The 21,077-nt window shown below is 41.5% G+C and overlaps 1 protein-coding gene across 3 annotated transcripts in view; it reads left to right on the top strand.

Moving 5' to 3' along the window:
* Positions 1-2,120: 2,120 nt before the first annotated feature.
* The window catches only part of JAM2 (junctional adhesion molecule 2), a 61,761-nt gene continuing 42,804 nt past the window's right edge, over positions 2,121-21,077 (top strand). For all 3 annotated transcript variants that reach the window (XR_009262271.1, XM_058731793.1, XM_058731792.1), the window contains exon 1: positions 2,121-2,682. Coding sequence is in view for 2 of the 3 variants with exons in the window: in XM_058731793.1 (XP_058587776.1) it covers positions 2,616-2,682 (67 nt within the window). In the remaining variant the exon portion in view is untranslated. The remainder of the gene's footprint in view (positions 2,683-21,077) is intronic.

Genomic DNA, 21,077 nt, shown 5'->3' on the forward strand with positions numbered 1-21,077 from the left:
ATAGTTTTCAGAATTATCTAACCTCCTGATTCTCTGATCTCTAATCCACTTTACATTTCCATACCAGTCATCATTCTAAGGCAGCAATGTCTTGTAAAACTTCCTGCACTGATGGAAATGCTCCATGTCTGCACTGGCCAATAGATTAGCCATTACCCCCTATGTTCCTATTGAGAACATCAAACATGGCTAGCGTGACCGGAGACTTGAATTTTAAATTTGACTGAATCCAAATCGACACAGCTACATGGATCTGGAGGCTGCCATATGGGATAGCACAGTTTTAAAACATGATTTTTTTTTTCTTCTTTTCATATCCTACTCTAGTGCTTTCAAAAAGCTCTTTAACTGCAGGATAAGGTCCAGAGTCTGTAGTATGGCACTGAATGACTCTCATAATCCAACCGTCTTTTCAGTTCTCGCCACTTCCGCTGGCACTGTAGAACATTGCTTTACCTAAACAAGCCAGAATTTTCCAGCTTTTCATCTTGCTCTTTTCTCTACCTAGAATGCCATTTGCTTATTTTCTTCCTTTCAACAACTACAATTTTTCATATCTTATAAAGCCCTGCACACACCCTTCAGTAGAGGAACATCCCCCTTATTCTTGACCTTGAACAAGCCATTGGCATCTAGCAGTCCAGTTTTCATCTGCAAAGTGGGAATGATAACATTTTCTCCCTTACGGAGTTGTTGGGGGATTCAGTGTGGCACTAGCCAGACTCCCCCACTGAGAAAGCACTCAGTAAAAAGTGCTGTTATTATTTTCTGTTCTCCCACAACACTTATGTGATATTAGAAATCTTTCCAGATGGGACTTTCTCTCTCAAGACCGTGAGCTCGTTAGTAGCAAAGACTCAGTCTTGTTCATCATTGTACCCCAGCATCCAACACACTAGCTATTTGACAAATGCTTTAACTGATGACAACTGAGTGAATCACTTATTCACCTAGATGTCGCAGAAAAAAAAAAAAAAAAGTATGCCTTTTGGTGTGTGTCTTTAGGGAGGAGCAAAAGAGATCCATAGTGGCAAGAACAAGAAAAGAGAATGCCAACAACTCTTGTAAAGCATTATATTTTTCTGGTCACTGCCCAGAAAACTGGCATAAAAGTGTGTTGTTAAATCTGTGTCCTCTCTCCTTGCTTGACTGGAGTGTAGCTCTTACGTTTTTGCCATTTTGACTTTCTGGGTCCTCTGCCCGTCTCCTGCCTTGAGTATGAAGCTTCCATCCCTGTCACCAAGGAAACAGCAGGGAGGTCTCATTCCTCACAGCTCCGCATATCTAAACTCTGGTCGCCTTTGTCCAGTGAGCTAAATTCTTCATGTGCACACCACTAAATCAACTGTCTTCTATTCAGAACTTTATCCATTATTCTACCTTTGAAAAACTGATGTATCACAATTTCTTCTCTTGGGAATGGCCTTTTTCCAGACCTGTCACTATTCTTGAATGCACCAGACATTTTTGGTCCCTGGGAGCAAATAGAAAAATTGTCTGTTTAGCCCTTGGAGTGTGTGCAGTATAAGTGCAGGTCAATTTTAAAGCAGGCAACAGAGCATTCATAATGGGTTTCCCTTTTAAAAGCACAGTAGACCAAAAATAAACCTGACAAAGGGCAGCTGTAGAGTTTTAACATGTGGAAAACTCCACAGGCAGCAGTTATGTAACTGGAAAGAAAAGAAACATAATAAATATTTCACACCGTTAGATGAACTTCCAACTCTGACACGTGAAAAGCAAAGAACACAAAACACACCTTAACTCTCCAAAGAGCACAAAGCTTACTAAGCTGAGAAGGGGCCAAGGCTCTTGCTAAAATCGGAGCCCTGCCTTCCAGCGTGAGTCCTCATTGCTTTTTTTTTTTTTTTTCTTCTTTTTTTTCCCCTCTCGCGTCCAAGGCGGAGCCGGCGGATCCCATCTCCCGGCAGCGCCGCCGCCCCCCCGCAGCTTCGCCCGTTGGACAGAAATTTTCCAAAAATCTCCACCCCTAGGCTGAAAACCCGAAAAGTTTTGTGCCAAGGAGAGGGAAGAAAGGAGTTGGAGCGAGGCGGGCGGAGTTGCCCTCCACCGCCGCCTCCCCCCACCCCCGCCCGAGCGCCCGCCGCCCGCGCCTCCCGCCCCCCCGCCCTCGGCTCCTCACCCCGGGGACAGCTGGCAGCCCCCGCGCCGGACCAGACACAAAGCCGATCAATCCCGGCGGCGCGGGGGCGGGGGGACGCCCGCCGGGGCTTCCCTTCCGCTCCTCGCCTCCTTCTGCCCCCTCATTAGGACCCAGCCCACACCTCGCCCGGCATCCACTGCCCTCCCGCTCCCACCCTCCACCCCACAAAAGGAACAGCCCAGACCCCCCCCCCCCCCCTCCCAGTCCCCGGCCAAGCCAGACCTGCCCCTAGGCGGCCGGCTGAGAAGGCGCCCCCGGCAGGGGGAAACTGACATCCATTGGGGTCCGCCCACCGCTCCCCTGGTCTCCCCGGAGCCGGTCTCTCCTCTCCTGCCCCAGAAGTTCAGCCCCCGCCCGGCCCCTCACCCCCACCCCCCAGCCCGGGCCCTCCCGCGCTCCGGCCGCCGGGACCCTCGGCTTCCGAGGCTCAGCCAGCTCGGACCCCGAGAAGATGGCGAGGAGGAGCCGCCACCGCCTCCTCCTGCTGCTGCTGCGCTACCTGGTGGTCGCCCTGGGCTGTAAGTTGCTGGGGTACCTCCACCCTTCCGCCCGCGCGTGCTGGGACCGTTCCCCCCACCCGGACCTCCAGCCCCGGGACGCGGCGCGCGCCGACGGCTGTCTCTGGCGCCCCGGGCCGCGCGCGTGTGCCGCGGGGGCCGTTTGGCTTGGCACCCGGGCGAGCGGGAATCGGGGTGCGGGCCGGCGCGGGGACGGGGGGAGGGGGAGGGCGGGCATCCGCGGTCGGTAGCCTCCGATTTTGTCAGTTCTGGTTCAAGAACATTAAGAGTCCACACCAGCAGGCTTCTTGCAAAGTTGGGGTAAGTTTTCAGAGACCCAGGGACGCGAACAGAACGCAAAACTCAAGCGCTACTTCTAAGATGCTGAGATCTCAAGATGGCATCACAGGGAGGCAGGCGCTGGCCACACTCCTCAGGACCAGAGAAGGGGGTAGGGTCAGAGTCTTTCTCGGGTTTCCGAGGCTCCCGACCGCACGGGTGCGACGCAGTGCCCTTGCGGGGCAGCGGATGAGGGGAGTTCGTGACTGCTGAGCCAGAATTCCTTTTATCCTCCCACCTGCACTTCTGCATTCGGTTAGGGAAGTCTGGTCTGGGGATTCCAGCCAGCTGCTGTGTCCTCAGGGGACTTCCAGCGGAATGATTGTTAGAAAGATTCAGAAGCTGAATGAACGAGTAGCGGGGGGACGTCCCAAAGCCAATTTCACGGGGTGGTTCTAAACAGGATTTGCACGGATTCTGAGCTCATGAGATTTAAAATCCTGGGAACGTTTCCTATTATTTTGTTTTCTTCGCCTTAACTTTTTAGGAAAATGGACGAAATTGCAATAGATCTGAAGCACTTAAGCAATCCTCCTTTTACTTTGTTTTATTTTTTTTTCCTCTTTTTTTTTTTTTTTTTTAACAGAATGGGTTATTGTTGCTATTCAAGTTCTGGTAATATAGTATTTAAAATAACCCGCCGGATAAGTGTCTAATACCATAATACAGTGACTTTTTTCTCACGCTCTTACTGCCAAAGTGAGTATTCCTGAACTCGACGTGACGTGAGCTTTGTTCCTGGGGGAGGAAGGCACAAGTTGTCTCAGGGAACGGGGTGCGCTGACCTATATTATAGAAAATCAAACCGGGGAGTCAAGGCTTCACAATAAAACCATTATGCAATTTTGAAATATCAATTGGTATCAGGTTGAACACACAAAAGAAATGCAGTGATGAAGAAAGGCAGCAAAGACACACAGTGGGGCAACTGTAACAAAACTGCTGGGAAAGATACATATTTTGTTGATGGTCCTAAATTTCAAATTAAAACAAGACTGACTTTAAAAATTGTCACTAATTGAAAAAAGACCAAATGGTTTTACTCTGCTCCTTCTTATTCAGTGATCAAATGGGAGGAATAACCTCTTCTCCAGGCTTTGATTAAATCTAACCATTGGCTCTTCTCACCCTGACTCCAGTGGAGGAATAATTTGGGTGTGTGGGGGGATCTTTTCTATATCGTTCCTAGGATGCCTAAAAGTCTGGCATTGCAAGAATGTTTTCATTTCTTTGTCTTTTTTTTAAAATTAATTTTGTTATTTTATAACAGTTGATTTAAACAAATATTGTGAAGATAGTATGGAGATTTCCCATACATACCACACCCACTTTCTCCTTTTATTAATATTTTACATTAGTCCATTACGTTTGTCATAATTAATGAAAGAATTTTGACACATTATTATTAACTAAAGTCCACACTTTATTCAGATTTCTTTCATTCTTATCTAATGTCCTTTTTTATTGCAGGATCTCATGCAGGATACCATATTACACTTAGTAGAGTCATGTCTCCTTAGGCTCTTGGCTGTGATAATTCCTCAGACTTACCTTTTTTTTACCTTGTCAAGTTGGAGGAGTACTGGTGAAGTACTTTGTAGAATGGCCCTTAGTGGGTATTTTTCTGATGTTTTCTCATGATTTCTATAGCAGTATGGGCTTGTGAATATTTATTTTATACTTTGGATTACAGTCTAATATGATTGTATTTATTTTAGTGCTAACATTCTTCCAGCTTTGGCCATTGGGAGTTCTTCCGGTGGTTTCTGTATCCTTGGACATAACCCTCTCGTTGTATAAATGTATATGTGCATTTTTGTTTGTTTTTAGTGCTTCCTCACTTTCTGGCAACACAAAATGCTTCATGCTGATCATGTGTATTTCCTGCTCTAGTCCTAGGATGAGCCATTTCTCTCAGGAGCCCTGGTTCCTTTTAGTGGAGAACTGTTAGAAACCAACGTGCTGTCAGTGTTGTTGAAAAACAAGAGTCTTCTTCAGGGCCAGGTTTCACTCCACAATCCTGTTTGTGGTTTATCCATTCAGGTTTCATGTCCAGATCCCAAAACTGGGTATTACAGGCTATGTATATATCAGCCACTGTTCTAGGGACTTTCTTGAATATTCTTTTTTTAAGTTCTCAAAAATGCACAAGACTGAACATATCTTCAACTTACAGATAATGACCCCCAAGGCTCAGGAAAGCTCACTTATGGAGGCTGAAAAGAAATGAAGCTGGGATTTGAGGATCTGAGGATTTATTCCATAGATTATTGGACTTCTCTCTTTCTTTTTGAATCCAAGCACTGAACCCTTTCCGCTGTCTTCATTCAGGAAAAGACTTTGTGGATTTCTTATGCTCTAATTATATACTCATCTTCTTAATATCCACCCCAAATATAACTGTACCACCCTTTTATCCTTGATCCTATTATATATATAATATCACACTTATTCCATTCTTTCATTTCTATTTGCCCGTATTTTCATCTCTTTCTTAGTAGTCTAGAAGATTTTTGTGGTTGCTGCTGTTATTTAAACTATGATTTCGGTGTACCTGTTGATATATGGACATTTATTTGTGTGTTTAGTGGAACTGTATTTTTCTTTACCATTAAAATGGGAACTCCACGAGGGGAAGAATTTCTTCATGTTTGCACACCACTGTATATGTGCAATGCTGAGCACAGTGCCTGGCTAATAGTAAGCGTAAATAGATACCTGTTGACCAGCTCTGAAGAGAATGAGGTGGAATAAGTGAAAGAAATGTATGGGTGGAATTAACGATTCTGATATACATCATGAAGCCCTAATTCTAATTCTAAGTAGGTGACATCTCAGATTTCTCCCAGGCGACATCTAAGCCAAGGAGTCAAATGTGAATGAGAGCAATGTGCTGTTCTTAACACTACATGGCTGGTAGCAGTCGGTCCTCAAATCTGGACTGGAACCAAAGCCAGGCCACTTGGCCTGTGAGTCTGTAATCTCTCATCAACTGATGAGGACTGTGGAGCAGGGAGAAATCTGGATCTTCTGCAAAATCACAAGGTTCTGCCCCAGGGGTGGGACTTACCCAAAACAGCACACCAGGGATCCAGTGCCAGGAAAATCCTGCCCTCTATAAACATTGTTAAGAACAAAGCACAATCCATTTGGGGGGGAGAACTGGCTCCATCCAGGCATGGTCTTAATTATTTGATGAACGTAACAGTCAAACTGGGCTTGCTGGTAGACCTGATGACCGGTTTAAGACTCAGACACAAATGGCATTCAAAAATAAGTCTAAAACAAAAAGTTAGCATAAAGAGAACCGTGAGTTCCCCTTGGCTGAGAACACTCCTTTATCTTTCCCCCGGAGCAGTTTAATGAGAGGAGTCTGTGTGAATTTACGTATGTTTGCTCTACCCATTTTCTATCACTTTGGTTTCGTCCTGCTGGCCTTGCTGGTAGAGAAGATGTTTTGAACTATGCAAGCTAGCGCTGCTCTGTTTGTCGAAGTTGGACCAGAAGATCTCTGTAAAGGCCATTATTTAAAATAACCTTTTCATCCCATAGCACTGCTGACTCAGTACTCCTGTGTTGCCAGATTGATGCTTTGAGGAAGATAAAGTCGAGGAGGGGAAAAGGGGGCCAGGATGTAGGTCAAGTGCTTACTTTGGCAAAAGCAGAGAAAGAAAACTTAAAACCGGGTACTGTTTTCTTGGGAGGGGTTACTCTTAACATGACTGGGACTCAGAAAAACAACCCAACTGTGTTAGTTTCCTATTGTTGCAGAAACAAATTACCACAGATTTAATACAACACGGACTTATTACCTTAAAGTTCTGGACACCAGAAGTCTGAAATAGGTGTCACTTGGCGAAAATCACATTATGCTTGGGGCGCCTGGGTGGCTCAGTCAGTTAAGCATCAGTCCAACTGCAGCTCAGGTTATGACTGCACAGGTCATGAGTTCGAGCCCCATGTCGGGCTCTGTGCTGACAGCTCGGAGCCTGGAGCCTGCTTCGGATTCTGTGTCTCCCTCTCTCCCCCCACCCCCTAGTCACACTCCATTTCTCTCCCTCTCTCTCAAAAATAAACAAACACTAAAAAAAGAAAAAAAAAGTAAAATCAAAGTACGCAAAGGGCAGCTATCTTCTGGAGGTTCTAGGGGAGAATCAGCTTCCAAGGTGTTTTTCCAGCTTCTAGAGGCCACCGCCTCATCGTCCCATTCCTTCAGCCTCAAAGCCAGCGGTGCCAGGCTGCCACCAATCTGGTTCTGTCTCTCAGCCTCCCTCTTCCACTTAAAAGGACCCTCATAATTACATTGGGCCCACCTAGGTAATCCAGGATAATCTATCCATCCCAAAGTTAGCTGGTTAGCAACTTTAATTCCATCTACAATCTTAAATCCTATTTACCATGTAAAATAACACGTGTATAGGTTCCTGGGATTAGGATGTAGACATCTCTGGGAGGCCATCGCACCAACCAAAATTACGAAGTGCACAGAAGCAGTGCAATCAGCGCTGTAGCCAAGAATGTTCTAGATCCCATGGGACAACTGTAACTCTTACCTTTATTATTTTTTTAAATGGTTTTAATGTTTATTTATTTTTGAGAGAGAGAGAGAGAGTGCAAGTGGGGGAGGGGTAGAGAGAGAGGGAGACAAAAAATCCGAAGCAGGCTCCAGGCTCTGAGCCGTCAGCACAGAGCCCGACGCGGGGCTCGAACTCACAGACCACGAGATCATGACCAGAGCCAAAGTCGGACGCTTAACCCACTGAGCCACCCAGGAGCCCCTGTAACAGTTACCTTTAAATTATAATTCATCGTGATATAGAATTGTGTTTTTTGAGTCATATTTCAGATCACGTATTATAGCAGTAGTGACCATGCACTCTGAGGCTGAGCTCTATGTTCAGTTACTAACTAACTGTATGACCTTGTACAAGTTATTTGATTTCTGTGTGTGTCACTTTACCCATCTGTACTGGCGATAATCCCAGTAATAGACTTACGTCCTAGAGGCATAGGGAGAATGAAATGTGTACACACGTATAGCACACGTTAGAAAAATGGTCCTGTTAGTATTGACATTTGGAGGCAGTGGAGTTAAATATTCATGTTATTGTTTATAATGGATTTCCTGTATATATGAGAGTCCTGTCTAATAGGACTGTATATCTGTATACCTATCTCCATGAAAAGAACATGCTAGGCAAGTCAAAGTGGGGGTGGAGACCACTTCAGATTCGGAGGGAACGATGTTGCCCAGAGGTACTTGGGCAAGAGCAAGCAGGAATGGAAGAAGTCCCTTATGGCTAGAAGGTGGAGTAGAGGAGAGGGCAAAAGGCAGCACCCAGGTGGCGGAGGGCCTTGTGGGACAGATTTAGGATGTTTGAATTTATCCTCAAAACTAGGAGAAGCCCACTGAAGGTTTTTAATCACTGAATATCAGTTAGATTTGCATTTCAAAGAGAACATATTGGATGGAGTAATGAGAATGGGCAGGGTGGATGGATGGGAAGTTGAGGTGAGGAACCCAGTGAGATGTTAGTAGAGTGGTCCAGGCTATCACATCCTAAGTATTTCCTTGATATGGCTTATTGAAATCTATACATGCATATATATATATATATATATATATATATATATATATAATTAATTTATTTTTGAGTGACAGAGACAAGTGGGGGAGGAGCAGAGAGAGAGGGAGACACAGAATCCGAAACACGCTCCAGGCTCTGAGCCATCAGCAAAGAGCCCGATGTGGGGCTTGAACTCATGAACCATGAGATCATGACCTGAGCTGAAGTCGGATGCTCAACCGACTGAGCCACCCAGGCGCCCCTATATGTGCACATATATAATTAGACATTTACATTCACCCACGTGGGAAATCAAACAGCTAGGTCCTGGTTAAGGAAATTATAGGGAACATATTACACTGCTTTCTGGCCCTACTGAAAACAGCTGACCAGTATCTAGTCAATGATATATAGAAGTCAGGTCTTACCTGTACTCATGAATTCCTTAGACTGTGTTATCTATGGAATATCTTATCTTGTTCTCCACCCTGCTTTCGGCATCTGCTCTTTTGTAGTCTTGGGAAGCACGCGCTTCCCATACGTTCTTTCGGGCACGTAGCCACTGACATATTACGCAATGTCTTCCCTTTGATGTATGCCTAATAAATATGGGAGCTTGAGAGCAGCTTGGGGAGACTTCTCTTAGCCTCCCTCTCACCTCTCTTGACTTGCATGGAGTCTTGAGTAATTCTTTCTGCTGTCCTCGGCTTTGCTGGACAAAGCCAAAAGCCGAACCCACACACCCACAGAAAATTGTTTTATATCTGAGATGTAGTTAATTGAATTTAATCAGGGATTTGAGAAAAAATTGTTCATTGGTTTTTAAGGAATTTTTAAAAATTGTATGTGCTGCAAATGTTTCTAAGTTTCTGTTCAGCCCCTAACATCTAAGCATGAAACAGTAGCTTTGGGGGCTACTATTTATCATTTTTCAGTATTATTCTCTTTCCCACCCCTGGGTTTGTCTTCCTTCAGTATCGTCTTACGTATTTCCTATGTTGCCATCCTTAGACAGGTGACTGGATTGCATTTGATAGGGAGAGGAGTAGCCTTCTGTGTTAGTAAGTATGTGAGGGTGTGCACGTATGTGTCGGAGACACAGAAAGAGAGAGGTAGGGGTGGGGAGAGAGAGAGGGAGAGAATGTGTGTGCTCACATGAATGCCTGGTAACAGGACCACAAAATCCTACTCTTGGGACCTTTAGGCCGGTGAGTGGATTGGAAATGTTCTGTAGTTTGAATTCTTCCTACATTTTCTGAACAGAGAAGCAAAGAGCTCCTGCACCTGGTCCCATGAAGGTGTTTCAAGAGCTACCCTCTTAGCTCTGCATGGTCTTGGGTCAAACAGCCCTGAGCAGGAAGCCTTGTGATCTTAACAGATAGGAGTTTTAGTGCTTAACTGAAAACTTTTGCTTTTCTCTCTTTCTTTCTTATGTCAACGGCATCAAGGTTTTATTTGTTCCATTAGATTTTCTGTTCTGTTTCAGTTTTCAACATTTTTTACAGGGACGGTTTGGGACTGAGTTGTTTTTATAATGGCAAAGAGTGAAAAAGCCTGACCTGGGCTTACTCCATTATTCTGGGTGTTTCTAGTTCACTCACTCTCATTTTGTCAAAACAGTCCCTTGTTTTTGGTTTTTAGTTTTAGCTTTGCCCACACTCTAAAAACTTGCTAAATACATTATTATGGCCATAATCAAAGACAAAAATAGATCACTGTTGAATGCATTTACTTACACGTTTCATTAAAAACAGTGTATGTATATGGTAAGTTCAAACAGTACAGAAAGGTTATAAGGTGAAAAATAACTCTCCAGCCCCCCACCCCTGGCCTTCTATTCCACTCCTCACAGATAACCCACTCTTAAGTTTTTGGCATATAGTTTCAGAAAACTTGGGGGAAAAATATAGTTCTAGCATATATGAGCATACCTGTATAGTTTCTTTAAAAATAAAGACTCAAAATTTAGGGGTACCTGGGTGGCTCAGTCAGTTAAGCCTCTGACTTTGACACAGGTCATGGCCTCACGGTTTGTGGGTTCACGCTCCATGTTGGGCTCTGTGCTGACAGCTCGGAGCCTGGAGCCTGCTTCGGATCCTGTGTCTCCCTCTCTCTCTGTGCCTCCCCCACCCATGCTGTGTTCTGTCTCTCAAAAATAAATAAATGTTAAAAAAATTTAATAAAAAAATAAAGATAAATAAAAATTTACTGTGCTTCTTGTTCTGTCCTTCCAACAAACCAAATCATATTATGTATGATATTCTGTGACTTCCTGCAAAGCTTTATTTTTACTAGTAATGAAGCCACAACCCAAAGCAACTTGTCACAAACAGGACTCGTGACAGCATCTTGCAGAGGCCTTTAAAATCCTTAAGGTATTAAAAAAAAAAAAAAATCCTTAAGGTAAAATACAGCAAACCAACAAAAGTAAATAGTGAAACAAAGTGAATAGAACAAAACAGAGTGAGATAAATTCCCAGACCAGTGACGAAACCTAGGAAGGGAGAAATTCCAACTCAGATGCAATGAAAAAGTCCAAAGAAAAGTGTAAAGGCCAACGCCCAGAGAAAACCAACACCAGCACCAGCTAAGACTTACAGACAAGTGCAAACTGGTGCTATTTTTAAAGGAGACCAAAGAAGAAGTAATGACCACAAATAAAAAGGGAACACGTTGAACTACTGGGAAAGTGCTAAATTTGAAAAGGCAGTATTGTGCTCATGTTTTAAAAAAGGCTCGAGAGGCACTTTCAAATAGGAATGGATTCTAATCAGAAGTCAGAATTCCCACAGTCGCATGAATAGTAACTTGAGTGTCTGTCCAATAATCTAAACACGCAGTTGGCTATGTCTTAAAAGATAGGATAAAAATTCTACATAAGCTGATTGGAGCCATGGATTGTTGCCCTTTGGCTCCGTGCAATACTTTTGGTCCCAGAACAAGTCAGGTGCTTTTGTGTCCTGTGTGTGTAAGGGAGTGAACTATGCCATTTTAGATACAGTGTTTCTCCTTCCCAGCCATCTTCTCTGCTCTTCTGTTGTCATTGTTGAAATTTTCTCCGTGTGCCAAATGCAACTCCTCCCTGAAGGTCTAAGCCCCTTCCTTGTTCTCTTAACCCTCCTCAATTCCCCATTCCCGGTGATATTAGTGTGTTCCTGGTTCTCTTATGGTACTTACTGGGCTGGACCCTTACCATGTTTACATGTGCTTCTCTCTGGATGTGAGTTTCTTAAGGCCAGAGAGAACACATCTTTGTGTCTCTAGCACCTAGAATCGTGCCTGACACCTAATGGTTCTCTAGTAATTAGTTGAATGTAAGTAAGTAACCTCAAATGTAATGTTTATTTGTTTCTTACCTTCCTAAAATTACATTTAACAATTTTTTAAAAATTTTTTTGAGAGACAGAGCGAGTGCAAGCAGGAGAGACAGGCAGAGAGAGAGAGAGAGAGAAAGAGAGAGAGAGAGAGAGAGAGAGAATCTTAAGCAAGCTCCACACTCCGCTTGGAGCCTGACACAGGACTCAGTCTCATGACCATGAGATCATGATCTGAGCTGAAACCAAGAGTTTGACGCTTAACAGACTGAGCCACCAAGGTGCCCCTAGAATAACATTTTAATAACAAAAGTTGCAAGACATATGTAAAATGAGTATTTCCTAATGAATGCATAATTTTACTGCTCTTAGAACTCCCTCCTCCCCTGTTAATATGGTTTCCCTAGAGTTTAGAGTTACAAGGTAATATACAGACTGGTCTGCCTTAGGGAGTTTTAAGACATTTTACTGATTGCCTGATGCCTCCTTGTATTGTAAGAAGAAAAAAAAAAACCCATATAAGCTCCTCTTGGATTAGTAAGCATTGACTAAAAGCTCAGATGAATAAAAGAATACCTCCTCACAAGTTGCCTGAGATAAAACACAATACAGGATATTAGAGAGTGGTAAAAATACTCTCTGGGATAAGGGTCCAGTTTTTTCCCCTCACGGTCCAATCCCTCTGCCACAATTGATATCATAGCAACCCATGTCCCACAGTAGGTAAAAGTTTGATAAAAGAGAGGGGGCCTTATAACGTTATCTTTATTTCCAAACCAAAGATGACTTTCCTAGGCATTCTTCTCCAGTAATTATATCTTCTTGTGGGATTTTGACACCTGCTCATTAGCAGGGAAAAAATTTTTTTTCTGGATCCAGATGATTCATCAAGAAGGTCCAAGGGTATCGTCTCATTGCAAATGCTAAGATTCGATGCATCCTAAGAAATTCAGCTCTTTGCGCTACTCGCCCCCATGAAATCTAATGAGCATGTTGAAATGTTTGAAAAACACTGCCTGGAACACTGGCCCTAGACTTTTTTTTTTATTCCATGCCCTACTTCTCTTAAAAAGAGCATGTGCCCCAACATACATTTTTAGTAATGGATTATATACATGTATTTCTGTATCAATATATTATGCTAATTATAAAACATATGTAAAGTAAAAAAAACAAATGAGATAATGAAAAATAAGTAGTAACGTCTTGGGGCAGAAATGAGGTGGTAATGGCCCCGTATTACAGCCCTTGCTTGATATGATAAAACCTCTATCATTAAAACTCTGTGAGACTGGTACTGACTAGACTCACAGACTAATAGAACAGAATATAAGTTGGCCCAAGTTCATTGGAAATTTAGTATAGATGTGAGACCTATCTTTCTATTTATGTATATAAAATACTAGCATCTCAAACCATAGAGAATGCTTAACAAATATCATTATGATTGGGTAGCCATTCGAGGGAAAATGGATCTGATCCTGACACTGTGCATGAAGATAAAGTCCGAATGGATCAAAGATCTAAATGTAAGTGAGTAATAAACTCACCCCCCCCCCCAAAAAAAAAACCAAAAGCATGGGTACATTTTTCTATAAAATATATATCAAAAGAGCATCTGCATGAAAAAAAATAACATACACAAGTCAAAAGACAAATGACTGATTAAAAAAAGATGTCTGCATGGGGCGCCTGGGTGGCTCAGTCGGTTGGGTGTCCGACTTCGGCTCAGGTCACGATCTCGCGGTCCGTGAGTTCGAGCCCCGCGTCAGGCTCTGGGCTGATGGCTCGGAGCCTGGAGCCCGTTTCAGATTCTGTGTCTCCCTCTCTCTCCGATCCTCCCCTGTTCATGCTCTGTCTCTCTCTGTCTCAAAAATAAATAAACGTTAAAAAAAATTAAAAAAGATGTCTGCAATTTAAATCTCAACCAAATAGTATTGTCACTGATGTACGAACAAGCCCTATATATGGAAAGAAAATAAAAATATAAAGAACAAAATAGAAAAATGGTGCACATACAACACAAACCCCAGAGAGTTCCCAGAAGAAAAATTGTAATAGTTCTTCAAATACAACGCTGCCCTCAACATCACTTAAATGCAAATTAAACTGTCACAGAGATAACGTCTCTTCGCTGCCAGATTAGCAAAAACACAGAACTCATCTGCATACTCTACTATTGAAGCTGTGTGCAAACAGGGACTCTCGCTGCTGATGGGCTGTGTAGTGATTAATCTGCTATGGAGAGGAATTCAGCAATTCATACAAAAATTACATGTCTACTCTGACTCATCAACCCCACTACTGGGAGGCTATGGAAGGACCAGTCTGTTATCACCTGAAACTACTGACTAATCTTAACATCATTAAAAGTAGGACATTCAAACATCGTATGATACAACAGGAGGCACATAGCGTTCCCCATGTAGTGTTTATGCTCATCCCCTCAAAAAAAAATAAGAATAATAAGAATAATTGACCTTTATTTGGATCAAGCCTCTAACCAAGCTAACATCTCTTTACAGGAAGGTAGATACACAAATTAAAGATATGGATAAACTTAGAAAGTGGGTGGTTCTATAGAATAACTGACCAGCTTTCCATGACAAGTCAATGTCATGGAAGGAAAAAATAAAGGCAGAAGGGAGAAAAGGGCAGGTTAACTCTAGATTAAAAACAAGATGAGACAAAGAGCCCAGGAGGCAAGTGTAATACTGAAATGCGGATCCCAATTCAAGCAAGATATTAGGGGAATTGGACTAGGGTGAGGTATTAGATTATATTAAGGAATGAATTATAATTTGTTATTTAATGTTATCATAGCTATATGTCTTTAATTTGTATCGATACTACTAAAATAATAAAGAAAAGTGATTGATATGTGTGATTTGCTTTAAAACTCTCAACGACAAAAAGGATAGATGAAGTAAATGTGGCAGTCTTTACAACTGTTGAACCAAAATTAGGAATATATGGAGTTTATCGTTCTGTTCGCTCTACTTTTGTGTCTATTTGCAAATTTGTTGTAGGGGTGCCTGGGTGGCTCAGTTGGTAAAGCGTGAGATTCTTGATCTCAGGGTTGTGAGATCGAGCCCCATGTTAGGTGTATAGATTACTTAAACAAATAAATCTTTAAGGGTGCCTGGGTGGCTCGGTTGGTTAAGCATCTGACTCTTGATTTCAGCTCGGGTCATGATCTCAACAGTTCGTGAGTTCAAGCCCCGGGTTGAGCTCTGTACTGACAGTGCAAAGCCTGCTTGGGATTCTCTCTCTCCCTCGTTCTCTGCCCCTCACGTGTGTTCTCTCTACTCACACCCTCACGTGTGCTCTCTCTGAAAAAAAATAAACTTAAAAAAAAAAGAAAATTTGTCATACTAAAAAAACTAAACCCATAAAAACAGAAAAAAGAGTGTGATAAATATATAAAAAATCCAGTATTTATTTTCTTCACCTGGGTTTTGTTGGACAATCCACCTTAAAGTCTACTGGTTTAATGAAAGAATAAATAGACCAGAGTCTACTTGAAATATCTGAAATATATGCTCTCTTAAGCTCTATACCTTAGCTAGTCAGTATAAGAAACCCAAATTCTGTCTGAATAGCCCCCTCTTTAGTTAGTCTATTTCACACAAACAGAAAAATAAAATGCCTTAACACAAACAAAACACCCTGTCATTAACTGAACTCCAAGATCCTGGGTTATATGGCAAAATCCATTAGTAAATCTGCATAACAGCTACATTTTTCTTCATAATGTAGCATGAACCTTTCAGTGCATTTCCTTTGAAAGGGACTTTAATATTTTATTCCCTAAAATGTAAAAGTACCCAATAGATGAATGCATGTCACAGCCATAGACTGATGGCAAGAGAGGTGAATGTAAAAAAGAGTTGATTAAATTCCTAAAAACGTAAAATTTTCCCCTTGCATTTATTTAATGGAGGGCGGTCCAATCAAGCCTCCTTTGTGAACCCTCTGGCTCTTCTGAACAACAGTCTTTTTTATGGGGTAAGGGCATATCCAGCATTTAATGTACCAACTCAAGCGCATTTCGGAATTGCTCACGCTTTCTAAAATATTCATTTCATGTTCAAATCCGTCTCATTAATAATGTAATATCAAGCTCCCAATGAGTTCCTGGTAGGACTTAATTTCCCATGGTGCCTGGAACCTTGAGGACTCCAAAGCTCTAACGATTTCTCTAGAGAAGACTCTGGTTATGGGGGAAGAATGAAAGAAGTAGAGGCATTACGGGCAGCCCAGAGCCTGTGTCGGCAGCGTATGCACACTCTCATTGTAGCCCTTTATGTCAGAAGCTGTTTCTATGCAGGATAACACTTACTCCAGATACACCACGAATTCATGAGCAAGAGGAAATAGAGGCGGGACTTTCACTTCACCTCCCATCCCCTACAAACCTCTTAGGTTTAGAGTGGAAGGAAGCCCGCGTTCAGTCCTCGAACAGAATTTATATTTATTTAGAGCCCTCCTTATGTGAACAAACAGGTCATGTCTCCCTTGCTCGTGCCTTCCCGTACATTCAACTGCTGTCTTTGGTGGTGAGATAACTGAAATCTGCCGAGTAATGATGAGATCAGTTAAGACAAGCCTTTACTGGGAGTGGCTCCATCCATTACGCATCAGACTCTTGATTTTAGCTCATGTCACGATCTCACAATGGGTGAGTTTGAGCCCCACATCAGGCTCTGTGCTGACGTTGCAGAGCCTGCTTGGGATTCTCGCTCTCCTTCTCTCTCTGCCCCTCCTCTGAGTGCATGTGCTCTCTCTTTCTCTCTCTCAAACATTAAAAAAAAAAAAAGTAAGACTTTTTCATTTCAAGGGCTGGAATGTTTGAGAAAATTTATTTCTTACTATTAGAAAATAAAAGGACAAATAACTTTGGAAATGGGATACAGAAACACTGCTTTTGGACAGCCGAGTTATCTCACCAGTGAGTGTGTTGAATATACATTGTTTTCTCAGAGCACAACGGATTCTCATCTTTTACCTGAAAGAATATGAGTCACATTTCCCCTGACTGGGATGGTGGGCAGAATCACCTTCACTTTTTAAATTGTTCAATTTTATAAATTAGAATTCTGAGTATGTTTGACTTTGGTACCTTGTTGGATTCATCAGTTAAATGTCCAGGTGAAAAGTCTCTACTGGAGGGTCAAAGGACCCCCTTATACTTTAAACCAGAAATGTCACATGTTTACAAGGAAGCAAAAAGTATGGTCTAAATAAAATGGAGCTTGGGGGTGCAAAGAACTAAGGTGGTGTCAGTTCTGGTCTTGGTTATGATAAGGCTTTAGAAAACTTTTTTTTTTGCATCTTGTTTTCCTTATTTGTGAAATGAGGAGGTTTGATTTAATGATGATTAGAGTTCTTTATAATTTAATATTTTGTTTTCAAATGCAAAAAAAACGGACCATACTTAGATGATAAAATTATTTTGTATGGCATTGAGAATATGTTTTCGTCTAAACTGCCTTTTTCACGGTTCTTATTGGATAGAACACAGAGCTTGTTCTGAAAAGAAGCAAGAAACGGCTTTGTATATGTGAAGTCGATTATATATTATGCCTAAAGTCTCTGTTTGATGCAGTAGTTATTAGGAAGTTGCTGGAAGTTTTGACGGTTAAAGCAATATACAAAAAAAAATGGTATTTAAGGTAAACAATAATTTTGAGCCTTATATATAGGATAGACTTAGAAGGAAAGAGGTGACCATAGCCCAAGCATGAGGTGATGGGGTACAGGATTAAGGTAGTACCTGTCAACACTGTTTAGGAAGAGTTAAATCCAGAAGGCTTGGAAATTAGAAGTTGGTAAGATTTAGTGGCTGATTAAATAGAGGGAGACATCAAAGGAATCAAAACAGTAATTTCAATTTGTAAATTTGAAGAACCAGCAAAACCATAGTATTTAAACCAAGAAGGAATGATTATTTTGTATATATCAAGAGGCAACAAAATATGCAACTAAAAATGCCTCTATAGAGCATTGGAAAGAGGATTAAAGTGTAAATCATCTGTACCTATCCCCTGTACTTAAGTGGCAAACAAAAACAGAACGTTCAATTCACTCAGGGAGAAGACATTCTCTGGGAGAATACATGGAGGCTGATGAGTAGGGCCAAAGGACTGAACTCCTGAGAACACGCTCCGTTAAAGAATATAAAAGAGCAGAGACAATGAAGAAAAAGTGCCCCTGGGAAATAATAATAGACAGCCAACAGCACCAGCGTCGTGGAAGTCATGGAAGCGGGGAGGAATTTTGCCAAGTCGGTTATTATCTGGAGGCCAGAAAGAACGAAGGGAGATCAGAGTGAAGTCTTGGCTAACCTGAAGGATTAAAAAAGAAAAAATTAGCATTTGAATGGAATTACGATTGACAAAACACTTCACAGGAATTACATTACTTGATTTTCCTGTTATTGTTCTTGCGAGCTATCCTAGAACTATTTTTTATCAAGTCTTCATAAATGAGAAGCAGAGGCTCAGAATATTTTTAGGGACACACAGAGGCAGAACTTGAAGAAATTGGAACTGCTGACTCCAGATCCCTTGTTTTTCCATGTAGGGGATGAGGATACTGGAAAGTCTAAGGAAAGGTAAAGGATTGAGGAGATTTTGAAGGCGCTCTTTGAAGGCGCCATTGAAGGCGCTCTTTTCTGGTGTTCACTTTGGCACTATAAAGTCCCAAGGACAAAAGAGGGGGGCCCTCTCCCATGTACAGATTTAGACTCAGCATACAGTATCCTGCAGGGGCACTGCAAAAATGGCTGATGTTTTTTGTCATAATAAGAAAATAATTCGAGGGGTGCCTGGGTGGCTCAGTCGGTTGAGCATCTGACTTCTGCTCAGGTCATGATCTCACAGATCGTGAGTTCGAGCCCCGCGTGGGGCTCTGTACTGACAGCTCAGAGCCTGGAGCCTGCTTCGGATTCTGTGCCTCCCTCTCTCTCTGCCCCTAACCCACTCGCATTCTGTTTCTGTCTCTCTCAAAAATAAAGAAAAACATTTAAAAAAAAAATTAAAGAAAGAAAAGAAAAGAATTTGAGTCCTCCATTTAGACCATGGTTAATGGCTTCAATATCATAATATGGTATTAAAATGCTTTCTCACATTTAGTATATTTGTAGCCTAGTTGTCTCTTAACATATACAAATGCCTTCTGCATTTGCAACTCAAATTGAATTCAAAGCGATATTCACCTGAAGGGTAAGCCATAAGCCTGTAATACATATTTCATGATCTGAAAAATATTGTTTACCTAAATGGGAAAAAATACTCAAACATGAGATCATTCAATATCGTTGAGGGATTTATTATCAAATTTAGTCACACTACGGCAACACAGATCATTTACAAGGGAAATAGAAAAAGTCCCCATAATTTTCTGGCTTGCTTTCTAAAAGTTGATATTAAAAGAAAAACATTAATGTTGTCATAAGCAAAAATAAATATTTTCATATATCACGCCCTTCCTAAATTTCTTATATGTATTGCCTTTTAAATTACCATGTGCTACCTGATGATAGGAAACAAGGATTTTTTTTTTCCCTTTATTTTGAAATGAAGAATAACTCCTTTAGCTAATTTCTGTGGTACCATTTTGTAATTTCTTCTGGCTTTTACTACTTCCCAACTTTAGTTTCCATGGGAGCAGGATCAGTCAGAAAATATGTGGGACTCTTTCAGAATGTTGAGTCCAGGATTCCTAATTAGGCTTCAGGCACTTGCAGCTTAATTAACATGAGTCTCTGTGTTACATCTTCGAAGGTAAAGAAAAGTGGGTTATGATCACACGATGTGTTTGCTTGTCAAAGATTTTTATTAAAGATTTGGGGCAGAGAGCTCTAAAAACATTTAAGGGCGTGGGAGTGCATGCCTAAAAAAAAGGAAAGAAATATCTTTAGGCTTACTATTCTTGACAGATAAGAAGACTTAAGAGACATCAATTATCTCAGTTAAATCATCAAAATTGGTTAAATGTGTCTTAGCTAAAAATGCTATCCTTTGAAACCAGCATATTGTGAGTAGGAAGAATTATATTGGGCTTAGATTTGGCAGTGAGTGATTGAAACTCAAGAGGTGGGATAGAAAATAACAGCATTGAAAAGCCACCAAACTGTACCCAAAAGGCCTCAGTAAATCCCGTGTCCTCTTCAAAACCTCCTTCGTAATTTTCCTGTGTGAACAAGTACCACCAGTGGGACACGGGAAATCGCAGGCCCTTAAAAAATTAACTTTATAAGCCACGTTCCCTCAGCTCAGTGGAGAACACTCAGTTTGTAATGCAAAGCTTCCAAGTTTCTGTTAGCTGAAAGTGTGTCCAAGGAATTCAATGGGGGAGCTACCAACAGGAGGGGCCTCACTGCCCCAGGGAGTGTTGTGGGGGTTCCGGGGGACCTATTTGTCACAAGAGTGGCTGGGTGCTATACATCTGCTGGGCAGGGACCAGAGCTGATAAATCTCCGTGTGCCAGACAATGTGGTAAAATAAAGAATTTCCTTGTGTGCCTCCCCCTGCAGGGACTCTCTCCCAAGTCTCACTGAATGTCCCTATAAGTGAGGACTTTATGACCATCTGAGCCTATAACTAACACTAATTTAGCTGTAAACAAAATTGTTTTTTGCACAACCTTCTTACATAAATAAATATACACGCTTCTATTCCAGTGTCCACAGTAAGCCTTTTCTTCATTTTCCTGTACCATTTGGAATGGCTTCTGGTTTTTTTTCTCCTAAATCCAATGTAACATTATAAGTACAGGCTGATATCTGAATTCTTCATCATTGTGTCGTTCTAGTGTATTTGTGTACAAACATTTATCGTTGAAATATGTATTATTTTACTATAAATTTTCTTTTTATTTCTCTTTGACATTAAAAGAACATTATATTTAGTTTTCCAAATTTGATGTATGCATATATGTGTGTGTATAACTATATATATATAACTATATATATATAACTATATATATATATATATATACACACACAACATATATATATGAACATATAAAATGTTATATTACCCATAAATTGTTTCAGGATAGTGAAGGGCATCAAAAATTTATTAGAAAAAGAGCTTCTGGTAGTGCTGAAAACCAACCAATTAAAATAAATGGATGCAAATTACATGTATTTCATTACTACAGTAAATTCTTCAGTTTGTGTCAGTTGAAG

The sequence above is a fragment of the Neofelis nebulosa genome, chromosome 5, assembly GCF_028018385.1.
Source record: "Neofelis nebulosa isolate mNeoNeb1 chromosome 5, mNeoNeb1.pri, whole genome shotgun sequence".
In the NCBI taxonomy this organism is placed as follows: domain Eukaryota; kingdom Metazoa; phylum Chordata; class Mammalia; order Carnivora; family Felidae; genus Neofelis; species Neofelis nebulosa.